The following is an 18,991-nucleotide window of genomic DNA, read 5'->3' on the forward strand; positions in this document are numbered from 1 at the left end:
GCTATGTCTCTTGATGTTTCTGCATCTTTTTTTTAAAAGTTTTGTTTTTAATTGCAACCACTTTAAATCTTGTGTTTATTTGGGTCTTCTTGATACTAAAACTTTCAGCTAATAACCAATTCTACAAACCGTATCCCATTGAAAAATAAAATATATTTCTATCAAGTGGATTGAGTCGAGTTCACCCTGGATCGCATGATTCCGGAAACATGAATAGGAAAGGTTAAGAGGGATATGGGTCAAATGCAATCAGGTGGGACCACTATAGATGGGGCATGTTGGTCAGCATGGGCAGGTTGGGCCGAAGGGTCAGTTTCCATCCTGGATGACTGAGTGTGACTGTGCAACCAGATCAAAAACGTTTCATGGGATTTATCCTTTTCAATATAAACTATTGTTTAGGACTATTTATTATTCCAGAGTATGGATGTCTCTCAGACTATCTCTCAAACTATCCATAGTTTAGTATTGGCCCACCTCCCAACTCTTATACTCAATACCCTGACCAATAAAGGTAAGCATGTCGAAAACATATTTTCACCACCCTGTCTACCTGAGTTGCCACTTTCATGGAACTATGTACCTGCACCCCAAGGTCTCCATTCTACAACACTCCCCAAGGCCCTAACATATACAGTCACAATCCTGTCCTGGTTTGTCTTACCAAAAAGGACACCTTTCGTGTGTTCAAATTAAATTCCATCTGCCATTTCTTGGCCCACTAGCCCAATTGATCAAGATTCCTTTATAATCTTAGAAAATCTTCTTCACTGTCCCCTACACCGACAATTTTAGTGTCATCGGCAAACTTAATAACAATCCTACCTACATTCTCATTCAAATTGTTAATATATTGTAAATAACAAACAGCAGTGGACACAGCACCAATCCCATTTGTTACAGGCCTCCAGTCTGCAAAGAAACCTCTACTGCCACCCTCTGTCTCCTAACTTTCAGCTAACTTTGCATTGAATTGATGATAGACACAGAATGCTGGAGTAACTCAGCGGGTCAGGCAGCATCTCTGGAGAAAAGGAATAGGTGATGTTTCGAGTCGTGACCTTTCTTCAGAGTCCCTTTGCGTTGAATAAACCAGCTCACCTTGGATTCCATGTGCCTGCGTATCTTGTCAAAGGTCTGGCTAAAATCCATGTAGATAATGTTTACTGTACTGCAAAGACTCTCCATGTTGAGAATAACTTTTAATCAAAGAATGAGGTGGGGAAAAAAAATTACATATGAAAGAGAAAACATTATCCAGGGACAGTTTCTTCCCAGTTGTTATCCAGCAACTGATCCATTCTATCAACAACTAGAGAGCAGTCCTGATCTCCCACCTACCTCTTTGGAGACATTGGACTATCTTCAACTGGACCTTTCAGGACATTATCATGCATTAAACCTTATTCCCTATATCCTTTATCTGCACACTGTGGATGGCTTGACTGTAACCACGTACTGTCTTTCCGCTGACTGGTTAGCATGCACCAAAACATTTTTTACCTATATCTCGGTTCACACGACAATAAACTAAACACATCTCAGCATACTTGTAAACAAGGATAAAGCATTAGCTAGATATAAAATAGTTACATTACCAAATGAATTTCTAATGGTACACTTAACCTAAAAGTCTATTATTGGTCTGTGCACCTACATCAAAGTTATGCCTGGAATATTAACAATTAAATAACAATGACTGGCCAAACTGGTTTCCTCTGGGTGCTCCAGTTTCCGCCCACATGCAGGTTTGTAGGTTAATTGGTTCCTGTAAATTGCCCCATGGTATGTAGGGAGTGGATGAGAGAAATTGTGTGAACGGGTGATCAATGATCGGCGTGCTTAAGACTTTAAACTTACAGCGTGGAAACAGGGCCTTTGGCCCACCGAGTCCACGCCGACCAGGAATCACCCCGTATACTCTTTCTATCCGACACACCAGGGACAATTTACAGTGGCCAATTAACCAACAAGCCCACATGGCTTTGGAATGTGGGAGGAAACCGGAGCACACGGATAAAACCCACGCAGTCGCAGGACGAATGTACAAACTCCGTGCAGACAGCACCTGAGGCCAGGATCGCACCTTAGTCTCTGGCACTGTAAGGCAGCAACTCTACCGCTGTGCCACTGTGCTGCCACAAGGTATCTCTAATGCTAAAATTATAAACTACTCTGGCATTTATCACAACAAAGGCAAGTTACTGGTGTGAAACACGTAAAATTGTAAAGTAAAACCCTCTCAATAATGGACCTCTATATAATGGATATGGGTTATAGCGGACTGAGGCCATCGTTGCACTGCCCCACCAATTCTGCCAGCTACTCCAATGTGCTGGCGCCACGTGGCGGGAGCTTCTGGTTGCGGGAGCGGGGGGAGCGAGCAGCATGAGGGTGGTGTGAGTACCGGGCCCGCCCCAGGTGCACAGCTTGCGGGGCCGGAGGCGCCAGAGCTTCCCATCCTGTGAAGCCCCGCTGGTTTAACCCTCCGTCCCCAGCATAGCGTGTCTTTCCTCTCAGTCTTGGGTTCAACTTTCCCCCCCCCCCCCACTTGGTTATAGCAGACAATCGTCAATAATGGACACCAACCCCTCCCCCTCCCGCCATGGTCCATTATAGCGAAGGTTTAGTGTTGTATATAACTTCCTCAGGTTAAAACTCAGAGGGTGCTGTTTAAGAACTTACTTTTTAGGTACTCCTGCTGCTCATGATCCCTGATAGCCAACAAGTCTCCGCCTTGTGCCTTACATGAAGCACGTGCCACATTCCAAGACTGCAGAGCAAAGAGATCAAACTGATAGCAAGTCTGTGAAACAGGATCTTTCTCCCAGAGCAAATCGCATCCTGTGTCTGGAAAATGCAGAACAAAACCATTGGATATCTGACTTTAAATTAAATGAAGCTGTTGATGATTTAAAAAAGTTCCCATTAACTCTTACCCAAGTTTGGGCAAAATCCCCATTGTTCATCAACATCGTAATTGCTGGTGGTCGCACACCACAGTAGTTTATCTTCCCTACCTTCATCTGTACACTCATGGTACCATTTATTATTATATTTAAATGGCAGAGCACAAGGCATTCCTCTGGAGGTTCCCAGCACAGTGTGGATTTCTGGAAAATAAAAGAACATTTAGCAGTTTTGACCAATACAATAAACCCTCGTTTTACCGACCCCTTTATAACCATAGTTTAGTTTGATATATTCTAAGGTACAGTGAAAAGCTTTTTGTCATGTGCTATCCAGTCAGCGACAAGACTATATATAATTACACTCAAGCCGTCGACAGTGTACAGATATGGGAAAAAGGGAATAGCATTTTGTGCAAGATAAAGCGGCAACAACCCCACATGGTCAATTTTAACTGAGTTTACTGAATTCATTTATTTTTGCAAGTCATAAAGTGCTGTTCTTGGTTGGTTTCTTGGTCCTCCAAAATATTCCAAATGGAATTTAAACTGGAGGTGGTGGAGGGAGGACAAGCCAGAAAGGGTTATTGGGAAGAAAGAGCTACTTTAAATTTAGTTGCATCTGGTTGGGTAACTATAGTAGGGTGGAGATTATTCCATGCTTTAATTGTGCGGGGGAAGAACGAATTGCTGTACACATCTGTCTTTGTAGCTGGGATCACAAATTGGATCGAATGCCCTCGTCTGCTCCTAATTGGTTTGGGTTTGGTGTAGGTCTTGTAATCTATGTCGAGCTGACCATTTAACATTTTGTAAAAACAGGTCAAACGGTGAGCTTCACGTCTGTCTTGGAGAGGGTTCCACCCCAGAGAATTCAGAAGTTTGGTGACACTCGCTTCTCTCTCACATAGGTGTTAGTAACAAATCGAGCTGCCTGTCTTTGGACACGTTCGATGGAAGAAATGTTATTATTTGTGTATGGGTCCCATGCTGCAACTGCGTAGTCCAGCATGCTGGAAGAGAGGGACAGGCAGCATCCGTGAAGGAAATGTATCTGTGGAGATGATGTATCAGGTTGGGACAAGTCTGAAAAAAGGACCCAGGAGAGTCTAGGACCAGAGGGCACAGCCTCGGAATAAAAGGAAGTAGCTTTAGAATGGCACTGAGGAGGAATTTCTTTAGTCAGAGGGTGGTGATTCTGTGGAATTCATTGCCACAATCGGCATTGAAGGTCAAGTCATTCACTGGAATTTAGAAGGATGAGAGGGTATCTTATAGAAACATATAAATTATTAAGCGATTGGACAAACTAGATGCAGAAAACATGCTCTCGATGTTGGTGGAGTTCACCGTTTAAGAATAAGGGGTAGGCCATTTAAAACTGAGATGAGGAAAAATATTTTTCACACAGTTGTGAATTTGTGGAATTCTCTGCCTCTGCCGATTCACTGGATGCATTCAAAAGAGAGTTAGATAGAGCTCTTAGGGCTAGCGGAATCGGGTATGGGGAGAAGGCAGGAACGGGGTACTGATTGTGGATGATCAGCCATGATCACATTGAATGGCAGTGCTGGCTTGGGCCGAATGGTCTAATCCTGCACCTATTGTCTATGCATCTATGCATTGGGTATTTTAAAGCAGGGTTTGACAGGTTCTTGATTAGTAAGGGTGTCAAAGGTAACGGAAAGAAGGCAGAAGAATGGGGTTGTGAGGGTAAGATAGATTAGCCATGATTTGGTCCAAATGGCATAATTCTCCTCTATGACTTATGACATTGAGACTACCATGAACCTAACATTTCAATCACGACACTTGCTAGTGTGTGGGCACTAGGGGGCTCTGCAGCCACAGGTTTCACTAAAAATCTATGATTCCTTGTTAATTGTGTGTGCTCTAATATGTTGCTAATGCAAGCAAACAACTTGTAGGGTTAATACTCTATAAAGTATATCTGCACTGCAGTTCACACCCCTGCTCAATACTCAACAATCCATCAGGGAATGTGATAAAAATAGTGAATAGTCTAAAGTGTTTGAAATAGTCTGGAGATGGGTCCTGATCCCAAATGCCACCTATCCATGTTCACCAGAGATGCTGCCTAACCCACTGAGTTACGTCTGAACTAAATGCTGCCTAACCCACTGAGTTACGTCTGAACTAAATGCTGCCTAACCCACTGAGTGACGTCTGAAGAAGGGTCTTGACCCAAAACGTCGCCTAATTCCTTCGCTCCATAGATGCTGTCTCAACCGCTGAGTTCTCCAGCATTTTTGTCTACCACTGAGTTACTCCAGTACTTTGTGTCTTTTTTTGTAAACCAGCATCTGCAGTTCCTTTTTTTCTACATCAAAATAGTGTTTGTGGGTGCCTTGGTGCCAAACGTAAGAAGCTGATGTAAAAGTACGTCATTCGGATCCTCATACCTTCGAGAGTCAGTGAACATAGATACAGACCCTTTGGCCCAACTTGTCCATGTTGACCAAGATGTCCCATCCATTTGGCCGTGTCTGGTTCATATCCCTCTGAACCTTTCCTATCCATGTACCTGTTCAAATGTCTTTTAAATGCTGTAGTACCTGCCTCAATTACCTCCTCTGGTGGCTCGTTCTATACACCCATCACCCACTGTGTGAAAAAGTTGTCCCTCAGGTTCCTATTAAATCTTTCCCCTCTCACCTCTTGATTCCCTTACTCTAAGTAAAAGACTCTGCCTTTACTCTATCTTTTTGCTTTAGTTTAGCACTGTATTGTTCTTGGTTTAAATGTCTGAACTTTCTTTTAGACTGTATTTTGGACATACATCGAGGAAACAGGCCCTTCAGCCCACTGAGTCCATGCCGGCCAGCGATCACCCCGTACACCCCTCCTACACACTAGGGGCAATTTACACTTTACAATTTTACCGAAACCAATTAACCTGCAAACCTGTACATCTTTGGAGTGTGGGAGGAAACCAGAGCACCTGGAAAAACCCCATGTGGTCACAGGGGGACCGAACAAATTCCGTACAGACAGCACCAAATGTGAGGTCGAACCCAGGTCTGTGACAGTACCTTTACCGCTGCCCACTGTGCCGCCTAGTTTGTTTATTGTGTTACGAGTGTTTACAGACCTGTTACACTGCTGCAAGTAAGAATTTAATTGATCAGTTTTCAGGACATATTACTATGAAACACTATTGACTCTTGCTGATATTCCTCGCATTATTTTATACACCTCTATAAGATCACCCCTCTGCTTCTCTTTACTACCAAATAAGTTAATAGGTAATATTTTTTAGCTCAACATCGCTTCTCTGCACTAATCTGTTATGTTTCACTTCCGGTTAAAACCTATTGAAAAAAGACAGTGAAGGAACTTACCGCAGCCCTCTGGTGGAGAGAATCCCAAAGATTCACTAGCTGCTGAATGAAGACATTTTTTCATGTCCCTCCCCTGAATAACCAATCACTTGGTTATTCCCTGCTTACCATACCCAGGAGAATGAATGCATCTGTCAAGTTTTTAGGAATGGTTGCAGTGAGTTGTGGAGGCTGCTCGGTCCATCACACAATCTACCCACCCATCCATTGATTCCATCTACACTATGTTCTATGTTTCTCGGTTCTATGAATAGCACACAATATAATTTTTTTGCTGTGTCGCAATAATGGACCAATACCGATACCAGCAAAATATCCCAAAGGCACTCACCCTCAACGACCCTGCAGTTTGTAGATAAAACAGAATACCAAGAGTCACACCATGTGATACCAGCTGACCTGTAACAATGCTGTACACATAGAGGTGACCTACAGACAAACTATCACAAGCTGCATGTCTAAATCGCTTTAATGCATTTAATTGTGCTCATGATTTTCCATGGAAATTTTATCAAACTATATTTGACCCCAAAGCACAGATGCATGTACAAGACAGAAACATCTTTAAAAGGAACCTCTTAGAGATGGAGAACGTTATCAAGGAAATTCTAAAGTTCTGCAGTTCCTGGTTTCTCCAATTTATTTTGTACTTTTGCAAATTATATTGTTTCAGTACCTTCATAAAGATGCTTACATGGACCTTCATCTTGCGTCATGTACCTTCTCCATCTGTCGTAGATGGTCCTCTCTGCCACAACACGATGACCTTGTCCAACGGCTAACTTGTACTTGGAGGCACCGGCTAGCACCTTACCAGTGCAATGCCACTGCAGTATCCCCGTTGCTGAATCACAGCTAAACAACTTTAAAGGCCGCTGTTGATCATTGATTTCGAGTCCAAGACATGAGCTGCTGACTAAGTGGAAAAGTCTATGCTTAGAGACCCATTTCCACAGCATGCTTCTTGAGGGCTGGCTGCAGTCATCGAGTCGAAGATCCTGGCCTTCCACATTTATACACGTGTCGAGGTGCTCACTCTGCAGAATAAAGATGTTTTTACCTAGGGAAGGAGAAAAAGTAAGTTAACAATTGAGAATGAATGTTGTAAAAATTAATTATTGGAAGATTACGACTGTAAAATAATAAAGACTTACTTTCAAGAGTGAGAGAAACATAAGAAGATAAAAACCTTAAAGTCACAACCATAGAGTCATTGAGTCATACAGCAAGGAAGCAGGCCCTTCAGCCCAACTCGTCCATGCCGACTAATATGCCCCATGTAAGCTCGTCTTTAAACTTTAGATATACAGTGCGGACACAGGACCTTCAGCCCACCGAGTCTGCACCGACCAGCGACCCCTGTACACGAGCACTATCCTACACACTAGGTACAATTTTACAATGTTACCGAAGCTAATTAACCTACTTCTTGGAGTCTTTGGAGTGTGGGAGGAAACCGGAGGAAACCCACGCGGTCACAGGGAGAACGTACAAACTCCATAGAGACCTCACCCGTAGTGGGGTGCGAATCTGCGTCTCTGGCGTTGTGAGGCAGCAACTCCACCGCTGCACCACTGTCCCTTCATTCAATTCCACCTATCACACCACACTGAATGAAGGGTTGTGATAAAAACAGGCAAACATTATTCAAGACTTTTTTTCTGTAGAAACAAGGAACTTGCTTAAAAAAAACACCTTTTCTTGTTTCTGTAATCTTTCCTAACTGGGGGACAGAAGCTTAAAAGATATCCCACAAGTTGAACCCCGAGATTTTACTGGGGAGTAGCCAAGAGTAAAACAAAAGCTATTTTTAAGCTAAATATTTAGAGCGTATGTTACAAATCATTGACAAAATGTTAAGATTATAAAGGGACTGCTCCATAAACTTGAGTCAGGTGGTTAAAGTAAAAATATACTGCAGGATGTTAATATACTTGTAGTAATACAAAGGACACCTCCTCCTACTTACCCCTGGACCATGTCCCCACTGACGAGCACCAGGCCACCATCTCTAGCACCATCACCGACTTCATCAACTCCCACGCCCTGCCCGACCGAGCCTCCAACCTCATCGTTCCCCAGCCACGCACGGCCCGATTTTACCTTCTCCCTAAAATCCACAAACCTGACTGTCCCGGTATTGTATTGTATTGTATTCAAATTTATTGTCATTGTCTCAATTAGAGACAACGAAATGAATTTTCCTTACAGGCAGTATCATAAAAATAAATAAATAATAAACAATAAAACATATTAAAAATAAAATTGAATTAAAAAAAAGAAAAGCACAAACACAGAAAGTCCACGACACAACATAACACAGTGGCACCAAGGTGAGGAAGGCACCATAGTCCAGCCAGCCTCCCCTCCGATCTTCCCAGATGTTCATCCGTGGTCTGGGCCTTCCGAGCACCCGCAGTCGCCGCACCGGGCGGCCCGATGTTCAGGCCCTCACGCCGGGCTGGTGGAACGCCGACGCCGATCCCCGACGGTGAACATCCTCCTCCTCAGCGGCCTGGACCTCCTGATCAGCCGCCTCCCGCAGCCGGAGTCCGCAGCTCCCGAGCCCGCAGGCCGAGCCGGGCGGAGTCGCAGGACCCCACGTTGTTGATCAGCGCCGCCCGCGTTGGGAGCTCCGCAAACCGCAGCTCCATGATGTCGGTGCAGCAGGTCCAGCACTCCGGGCTCCAGACGGCGATCCCCGGTAAGGCATCGCCAGCCCCGCGATGTTACAGCGCTGTCCCGCCGCTGCTGGAGCTCTGGTCGATCCCGGCAGGAAAGGCCGCGCCAATCCAGTAGGTAGGCCGCTGGGGGGGTGAGGACGCGACTCGAATAATAGTCGCGTCCTCTCCAGGAAGCGACCGAAGGACGGTATCCCCCTTACCGTGCCCTCTTCCCCCACATAAAGACATTTAAAAAAACATTAAAAACACACTTTAACATAACTAAAAAAACAAAAAAACAAAAAGATACCGGGCTGAAGGTGGAGGCTGCTGGCACCAGCGCCACCGGAAGTAGACCCATTGTCTCTGCCTGTTCATGCCCCACCGAACTCATTCCACATACCTTGACTCCATCCTATCCCCCTTGGTTAAATCCCTCCCTATGTTCAAGACACCTCAGACACTCTCCGCGGTCTCCGCGCATTCCTTTCTCTAGGCTCTCACCCCCTCATCTTCACCATGGATGTCCAGTCACTCTACACCTCCATCTCCCACCAGGATGGTCTCAAAGCACTCCGGTTCTTCCTCGACCAGAGAAGCAACCTATACCTGGCCACTGACACTCTCCTCCACCTAGTGGAGCTGGTCCTTACCCTCAATAACTTCACGCTTGACTCCTCCCATTTCCTCCAAACACAAGGCATAGCTATGGGCACACGCATGGGCCCCAGCTACGCCTGCCTCTTTGTCGGGTACGTCGAACAATCCTTGTTCAATACGTACCAGGGCCCCATCCCCGACCTCTACCTCCGTTACATCGACGACTGCTTTGGTGCCACCTCCTGCACCCACACACAACTGACTGACTTCATCCGCTTCACCACCAACTTCCATCCGGCACTCAAATACACCTGGACCATTTCCGACACTTCCCTACCATTCCTTGACCTCACTATCTCCATCGCAGGTGATAGACTTCTGACCGACATCCACTATAAATCTACTGACTCCCATGGCTATCTGGACTACACTTCTTCCCACCCTGCTTCCTGTAAGGACTCCATCCCCTATTCCCAATTCCTCCGTCTACGCCGCATCTGCTCGCAGGATGAGGCGTTCCACACCAGGGCATCTGAAATGTCCTCATTCTTCAGGGAACGGGTGTTCCCCTCCTCCACCATAGCTGAGGCTCGCACCAGGGTCTCTTCCATACCCCGCAACACTGCTCTCTCTCCCCATCCCCGCACTTGCAACAAATGCAGAGTCCCCCTAGTCCTCACCTTTCACCCCACCAGCCGTCACATACAAGTAATCCTCCGTCACCTCCAACGTGACCCCACCCCTCGCCACATCTTCCCATCTCCCCCCATGTCTGCCTTCCGCAAAGACCGCTCCCTCCGTACTCCCTTGTCAATTCTTCCCTTCCCTCCCGTACCACCCCCTCCCCCGGCACTTACCGTTGCAACCGCAAGAGATGCAACACCTGTCCCTTTACCTCCCCCCTCGACTCCATTCAAGGACCCAAGCAGTCGTTCCAGGTGCGACAGAGGTTCACCTGCATCTCCTCCAACCTCATCTATTGCATCCGCTGCTCTAGATGTCAGCTGATCTACATCAGTGAGACTAAGCGGAGGCTGGGCGATCGTTTCGCCGAACACCTCCGCTCGGTCCGCATTAACCAACCTGACCTCCCGGTGGCTCAGCACTTCAACTCCCCCTCCCATTCCCCATCCGACCTCTCTGTCCTGGGTCTCCTCCATGGCCAGAGTGAGCAACACCGGAAATTGGAGGAACAGCACCTCATATTCCGCTTGGGGAGTCTGCATCCTGCGGGCATTGAATTCTCCCAGTTTTGTTAGCCCTTGCTGTCTCCTCCCCTTCCTCAGCCCTCGGGCTTTCTCCTCCCATCCCTCAGCCCTCGGGCTCCTCCTCCTTTTTTCCTTTCTTCTCCCCGCCACCCCCCATCAGTCTGAAGAAGGGTTTTGGCCCGAAACGTTGCCTATTTCCTTCGCTCCATAGATGCTGCTGCACCCGCTGAGTTTCTCCAGCATTTTTGTGTACCGGCAATTATTAATACCTTATTCTAATTTACAAATAAAAATAAAAATAAGTAACAGGAATTATTAACAGAAATTGATGCATCAGTCACATTCAAGAACTGGGTTGTCCTTCTGTGAACGGTGGGGGGGGGGGGAGGTGTGGGTTGAGTGTATTGTAGATACGAAGGGTCTAGACCCAAAACGTCACCTGTACTTTTTCTCCAGAGATGCTGCCTGTCCCGTTGAGTTACTCCAGCATTTTGTGTCTATCTTCGGTGTAAACCAGCATCTGCAGTTCCTCCCTACACAATGTACATTGATGACTGATGTTTACAAACTGCCAATAGCAGTCTTGATCTTTTCAGTACTCAGTGATTAATCGAATAAAAGCTCCTTGTTAAGAATAAAAAAAGACCACGAAGCAATGAAAAGAAGTAGGTTCTGTGCTTCTCAAACTTAATGGACCTGAACCAAACTTAACATTGTAAAGGTTGGCAAAATGTGAAGTTAACCATGGAAAAATATACTCTATTGCCTAACCACTAATCAGTTCAACTTCTAGAATTTGCTACGACTGTTCCAAGATCTCTTCAAATGGAAAACAGATTTTTGGCGTGTGGATGCTGTTTGAACATGGGAATATATATTTACAAAGAATCATCGAGAAGTGGAAGGATGGGGAGAGTTTTCCAAAGTATACTTTATGACCATGTGCACAGTTAATCTGCAGTACCTGCTGTCAGAGAAATGTGGCTGCAATGTGCACTAGTTTTGGTTTTTGTAGTTTTAGAGACACAACACAGGAACAAGCCCTTCAGCCCACCAACTCCGTGCCGGCCACCTATAACCCGTTCACATCAGTTCTATCCAACCCACACAGGGATGATTTTGCAGAAGCCAATTAACCGACAAACCTGCACATCTTTGCGATGGGGGAGGAAACCGGATCACCCGGAGGAAACCCACGCGGTCACAGGGAGAACGTGCAAACACCACATGGACAGCACCCGAGGTCAGGATCAAACCAGGGTCTCTGTAAGGCAGCAACTCGACCGCTGCACCATCGTGCCACCTTGGGTATCATCTGTCTTCATTTATTCAGGAACAAATTACCTTCATGTTTGGCAACATACTAACACTTGATTAGTTCAAGTTCACTTCACAAATTAAACAAAAATAATATTTTTAATTCTACTCTCCCATGAGATAAATGTCCAAATTCACTCACACTTCCATAGAACATACAATAAACAGTACAACACAGGAACACAATGTCTGTGCCGAACATGATGCCATTAATCTAATGGCATGATCCATCCATAACATGATCCATATCCCTCCATTCCCTGCACATTCACTTCGAACTTTCATTCACCACTAATAAACCACTGCATTTATAGTTTACAGACCTGTTACGCTGCTGGTCAGTTTTCAGGACATATTACAGTTAAACATTCTTGACCCTATTCCTCTCATGATTTTATGCACCTCTATAAGATCTTTTTTTTAAAATTCTTTAAAATCCGAAAAACTTTTTTAAAATGTGGGAAATCCACAAAGAATTCCTGACATAACTCCTTGGTAACTCAATACCAGAATCATGCAACATAACCTGAAAGGGGTGCAGAGAAGATTTACGAGGATGTTGCCTGGACTCAAGAGTCTGAGCTATAGGGAGAGGTTGGTCAGGCTAGGACTTTATTCCTTGCAGTGCAGAAGGCTGAGCTTATAGAAACTCTTACAAGCTAATTCTTGCATGTGGCTCCATATTCTTCTAAACCTTTCCTATCTATATAACAAATGTCTTTTAAATCTTGTTATTGTACCTTCCTCAACTACCTCATTTCACATATACGCCACCCTCTGTATAAAAAGTTTGCCCCTCAGGTTCTTATTAAATATTTCCTCTCTCACCTCAAATCTATGCCCGCTGGCTCTTGAATCCCCTACTCTGGGAAAAATACTGTGCATTCACCCTTTCACTATCTTCATGATCTTATACACCTCTATATGATCACCTTTCATTCTCCTGTGCTCCAAGGAATAAAGTCCTGGCCTGATGAACCTCTCCCTATAGCTCCGCCCCTTGAGTCCTGGCAACAACCTTGTAAATATTCTCTGCACTCATTCTCCACACATCCTTCCTATGGCAGAGTGACCAAAACTGAACACAACACTCCAAGTACAGCCTCACCAACGTCTTGTATAATTGTAACATAATGTTCCAACTTCTAGTTTATTGGGTTAAGTTGAGTTTAGTTTATTGTCATGTGTTCCAAAGATACAGTGAAAAGCTTTTGTTGCGTGCTATCCTGTCAGCGGAAAGACAATACATGATTACAATCGAGCCATCCACAGTGTACAGATACAGGATAAAGGGGATAATGTGAATAACGTATCGTGCACGATAAAGTCCAGTAAAGTCCGATCAAGGATAGTCTGATATTCAATGACTGGCGAAGGGGAGCTTTGTTTTGAGATTACCGGCAGATTACTTTTGAATGATACTGCCAGTTTTAAAAGCAGCAACACACAGTGTCAGAGACTCCGGTGCAATCCTGACCTCAGGCCCTATCTGTATGGAGTTTGCATGTTCTTCCTGTGACCATGTGGATTTCCTCCACATGCTCCGGTTTTCTCCCACATCCCAAAGATGTGTGAGTTTGTAGTTTAATTGGCCTCTGTAAATTGCCCCGAGTGTGTCGAGAGTGGATGAGAAAGTGAGATAACATAGAACTAGTGAACGGGTGATCGGTGGTCGGCGTGAACTCGGTGGGCTGAAAGGCCTGTTTCCATGCTGTATATCTCAACGAAACGAAACTAAACAATACATAAATACAAGCCCATTTATAATAATAATAATAATAATAATAATAATAATAATAATAATAATAATATCTTTTATTGTCATTGCACATAAGCGTAACGAGATTTGGTATGCAGCTTCCAACCGATGTCATAACATAAATAACTAATAAAATTTGGATTTAGATATTGATATCCCGAGAACATGGATTGTAATAAAACAGTGAAACAGTCAAAACAATTCAACAGACTAAAGTGCATATGTGTCATATCAGACTAAAGTGCATATGTTATACATTCAATTAAGAATAAACAAATGTATTGCTCTGGGGTTCAAACCCCATTGGGGGCACTGTAGTGGCGCAGCGGCAGAGTTGCTGTCTTACAGCGCCGGAGACTTGGTTTCGATCTAGACTACAGGTGCTGACTGTACAGTTAGTTTATTCTCCCTGTGACCACGTGTGTTTTCTCCAATTTCCTCCCACACTCCAAACACATGCAGGTTTGTAGGTTGATTGGCTTCAGTAAAATTGTAAATTGTCTCTAGTTTGTGGGATAGTGCTAATGTGGTGATCGCTAGTCGGCATGGACTCGGTGGGCCGAAGGGCCTGTTTCCGCATCCAAGTCTAAAGTCTAAAACTTTGCACAATTATATTAGAGCATGTTTAAAAAAACTGTTAAAAATACAACTTCATATATCACACCCACAGACAAATGTTTAGATAAAAGGACAGAAGGTACAAAATACTCCACTACAAAATGCTACAGTAACTCAGTGGGACAGGCAGCATCTCTGGAGAGAAGGAATGAGTGACGTTTCAGGCTGAAGAAGGGTCTCGACCCAAAACGTCACCCGTTACTTCTCTCCAGAGATGCTGCCTGTCCTGCTGTACAAGGTACAAGATGCTGGCTTACAAAAAAAGAATCAAAGCATTGGAGTAACTCAGCAAGTCAGGCAGCATCTCTGGAGTCACCTATCCACGTTTTCCAGAGATGCTGTTTGACCCGCTGGGTTTCTCCAGCACTTTGTCTCTTTCATCTTTGAGTTAGGGATAAAGGATGAACAAACTGTGAACTGTGTAAGGAATATAGGCGGTAGGGAATGGGGGCGGGAAGGGGAAAATAGGTACAAATTCAGATGGGGCACAGAGAAGAGATGGGGGAAACGGGAAGGAGGTTCCTTGTAGGTTCGTTCCATTGTTAATTTTCGGTACAAATGACAGTAAACACTCTCAATTTGAGTCTTGAAATTATGGAGTCAATGAGTCAGAGCCGAAACAGGCATTTCGGCCAAACTTGCTCACCGCCCAACATGCCCCAACTACACTAATCCTACCTGCCTGTGCTTGGCCTGTGTCCCTCTAAGCTTTTCCTATCCATGTACTTGTCCAAATGTTTTTTTTAACGTTGTGACAGTACCTACATCAACAACCGCCTCTACTAGTTTATTCCTGAAACCTACCATCATTTGTGTTAAAAAAAAGTTGACCCTCAGGTTCCTATTAAATCTTTCTCCAATCACTTTAAACCTATGTCCTCTAGTTTTTGATTCCCCTACTCTGGGTAAAAGACTGTGCATTTACCGTCCCAATCTATTCCCCTCATGATTTTATACACCTTTATAAGATCACCCCTCATCCTCGTGTGCTCCAAAGAGTAAAGTCCTAGCCTGCTTAACCTCAACCCACAACTCAGGCCCTCCAGTCCTGGCAACATCCTTGAAAATCGTAGACTTAGGTTCAGCCTATCGAGTCTACACTGCCATTCGATCATGGCTGATCTGTCTTTCCCTCTCCACCTCATTCTCCCCATATCCTTTGACATCCTTGCCAATCAAGAAACCTGTCAATTTCTGCCTTAAAAATACCCATTGACTTGCCCTCCACAGCCGACTGTGGCAATGAATTCCACAGATTCACCACACTCTGGCGAAATAAATTCCTCCTCCTCCCCTTTCTAAAGCTACCCTTTTATCCTGAGGCTGTGCCCTCTGGTTCTAGACTCTCCCACTGGTGGAAATTCAAGGATTCAATGTTGATACCATAAGGTTACAAGCTGTCCAAGCGGATTGTATTTAGTAATAGATGGTCATGTCTTTAAGCACCGCTCTCGCTATCGGAACCTCCGTCCCCATTGTAAAGCTGGCTGCCCTTTCCCTCTGCATTGCCCGGCCAGGCTGCCGTCCCGTCCCCGCTCCCAAGTGCCTGAAGACGGGGCGAGATTTCAGCAGCGCTCACCCAGCAGTTCGGACAGGTCGCCTTGGTCCAGGTTCGGGGCGCTCCGCCGCACATCCACGACCGAGGTGAAGGAGGACAGGGTGTGAGTACAGGAGGAACACAGCAGCACCCAGGTCACCAACGCCGCTCCCCGGCCGCTCCGGTGAAGGGTCCGGACAGGCTGCATCCCGTCGCCTGGAGCTCGCAGCCAGCCTGCCAGCTAGCCCAGTGGGGGTGTTCACTCCGCTCACTACAGCCTCCTGCCCAGCTCCGCCCGCCCGCTGGCCCGCCGGCCCACACTACCCTGCACAACACAACACGCCCCCAGACCCCTGAACTACACTCAAGGCCCCTGAACTACATGAAATACCCCCCTGAATCTACAATATACAGCCCCCTGAACTACACTCTGTGCCCACCGAAATATATCAATCATCTCCCTGGAAATATATGGGCGGAAATCGCTTTTTAAAACATGGGTGGGGGGGATGCAAATTTCCTGGCGGCCCGATGACAAGTGTGCATGACAACTAACAATTTTATCTCCTGCCACTCCATCCATCCCCTTAACAACAAGAAGCACATTTGATTTATTGCTATTTATTGTTTAAACACAGTCATCCCGTCTGGTAGCAATGTTACAAAATTTTGAGATTTTAAAAATCAAGTCTGCAATTTATCCCATCAGATAAAGCATAAAAAGAAGTTTAATTTGACACCTAATTCACTTTCATATCTTCAGTATTAAAAAAGTTATGGCCATTTTCATACTCGGAAATTACCATCTTGTAGCAATTAGCAATTGCTTTTCCATTGACATAACACAAACGCTGATCGAGGACAGTCAAAAGCCCATAACTTTCTTAAAAATTAAGAGAACTGAAATACATTTTCAGTTATTGTAGATTGAAGCATTCTGAAACAAATATGAAACAATCTTACTTGGATGACCTGAAATGAAAGCATATAATTAGTTAGTTACCTAATTGTAGCTAATTACAAAATTGAATTACTAGATCTAAACATCTATCCATTTCTTAAGAAAAGATTAACATTTTTAAATAGCCTAAGTGTACAAATAACATTCACACAAGAATTCACAATATAACATGATTTTTAAATCTCATTGTCATGAATTTATAGGCCAAATGGAAGGAATTTAATGTTTAATTCCCGTAAATTAATGGCCATTTTAATCATCTTGCGAGTGGGTTTTTGTGGAACACGATCGATTGGAACATTGCGGTTTGCGGTGAATTTGAACCCCATATCGGCAGGTTCGTATGGGGCCATAATCACATTTTCGCCAATGAAATTTTGATTAAAGTCATCTTAAGAAGCAAGTTTATATGTAAAATACATGACTTGCCTTATGTTTTGTCCCCTACGTAAGATCCGTCCCGTTGTCGGCGTTGACAGCGTTAGAAGTCGCTTTTTTATTTTACTCCAGCGATTAAATTGTCCCGCGACTTTTAAAAAAAACTTCCGAGAACGCAAGTCGGAACAGTTTTTCAGCATCAGCTAGCAGCCCGAGAAAATATATCTCGGACAGGCAGGAGAAAATGCCATTTTAATCCCGACCCCCCCCCCCCCCTCAAAGGCGCCAAAGTTGCGCACACGGCCAGTGGTAGAACTGCAGCGCCGCTGAAGGTAAGTATTGTAACATACCTACGTCTAGTTGCCTGCTTAACGCACACAACAAGCTCGCATGCACAAAACACCAGATAATCTGTATCTTTTCAGTTTATTTGCAGTTCATTTGGTTTTTTTAAACTTTGCGCATTTAACAGTGCCATTTTAGCAGCGGTGTCGAGTAAGTCGTACTTTTTCCCCCCACAGACGATATATTACTCTCAAATCACTTACCTTACCTCTATTACCCGTCTACATAAAAACAAAGTGTCAATGCCTCTTCAAGGTCTACTAATCCACCCATAGCTTCAGCTGCAGGTACAGTTGAAGGGATTTGGCACTCAGAACAATGGCCGCATTAGAAGATCATCTGAGCATCTTAAAATCAATCTCATGAGCACGTCAAGTAGTGAAAGATAGCCAGGCGATGCAGTATCGATCAGCCCACGTCGCACAGGGTGGAAAAGAATGAAATGGAAATTGCAAATTATTCAACTGCAACTTTCCCCCTTCCCCGACACAAATGCAGCAATAACATATTTGCCACATGTTTAATTTATTTCCCGAATGTGCATAAAAGAGGCAGTATATATAAAACCTCCCCCTTGTTCTGACCATGTCTTATGCAATATTCAGCAAGCCAACATGGACAATTAGTTTGGTGTGATAGTTGTGTAAGAAGGAACTACAGATGCTGGTTTAAACCGAAAATGGACACAAAAGCTGGAGTAACTCAGCGGAACAGGCAGCATCTCTGGAGAGAAGGAATGGGTGACGTTTCGGGTCGAGACCCTTCTTCAGACCTGAAGACTGAGTCTGAAGGATCTTGACCCGAAACGTCACCCATTTGAAAAGACTGGACCCTTTCTCACCCACCCTTCTCCAATCACCACTTCACACCCAATTACCCACACCCTCCGTGCTGCACAACATCACTTTTCCATCATCAACAATAAAAATAGAGGAGGTGGAGAGGCTTTTCAGAAGATAGAAAAGCCAGAAATTTCCAGGACCGGACAATGTTTCCCCCTCTACTCTCAAGCTCTGTGCCGAAAAACTGGCACCGGTCTACACAGACATTTTCAACAAGTCCCTGCAAACCTGTACTGTCCCTGCCTGCTTCAAAGCCTCCACTATTGTCCCTGTACACAAAAAGGCAAGGATTACTGGTCTTAATGACTACAGGCCTGTCGCATTGATCTCTGTAGTCATGAAGTCCCTTGAAAGGCTTGTGCTGGCCAAGTTGAAAAATATCACGAACCCCTTGCTAGACCCTCTGCAGTTTGCATATTGGGCCAATAGATCTGTGGATGACGCAGTCAACCTGGACCTGCGCTTCATCCTCCAGCACCTAGACCGCCACGG

The 18,991-nt window shown here is 44.8% G+C and overlaps 1 protein-coding gene across 1 annotated transcript in view; it reads right to left on the bottom strand.

The window, feature by feature from the left end:
- The window catches only part of pla2r1 (phospholipase A2 receptor 1), a 71,204-nt gene extending 54,980 nt beyond the window's left edge, over positions 1-16,224 (bottom strand). The window contains exons 1-4 of the mRNA XM_033024135.1: positions 16,016-16,224; positions 6,948-7,331; positions 2,940-3,113; positions 2,686-2,850 (exon numbers count right to left, since the gene is read on the bottom strand). Coding sequence (XP_032880026.1) covers positions 2,686-2,850; positions 2,940-3,113; positions 6,948-7,331; positions 16,016-16,181 — 889 coding nt within the window. The 5' untranslated portion in view covers positions 16,182-16,224. The remainder of the gene's footprint in view (positions 1-2,685; positions 2,851-2,939; positions 3,114-6,947; positions 7,332-16,015) is intronic.
- Between the last annotated feature and the right edge of the window lie 2,767 nt (positions 16,225-18,991).

The sequence above is a fragment of the Amblyraja radiata genome, chromosome 7 (assembly GCF_010909765.2).
Source record: "Amblyraja radiata isolate CabotCenter1 chromosome 7, sAmbRad1.1.pri, whole genome shotgun sequence".
Classification (NCBI taxonomy): Eukaryota; Metazoa; Chordata; class Chondrichthyes; order Rajiformes; family Rajidae; genus Amblyraja; species Amblyraja radiata.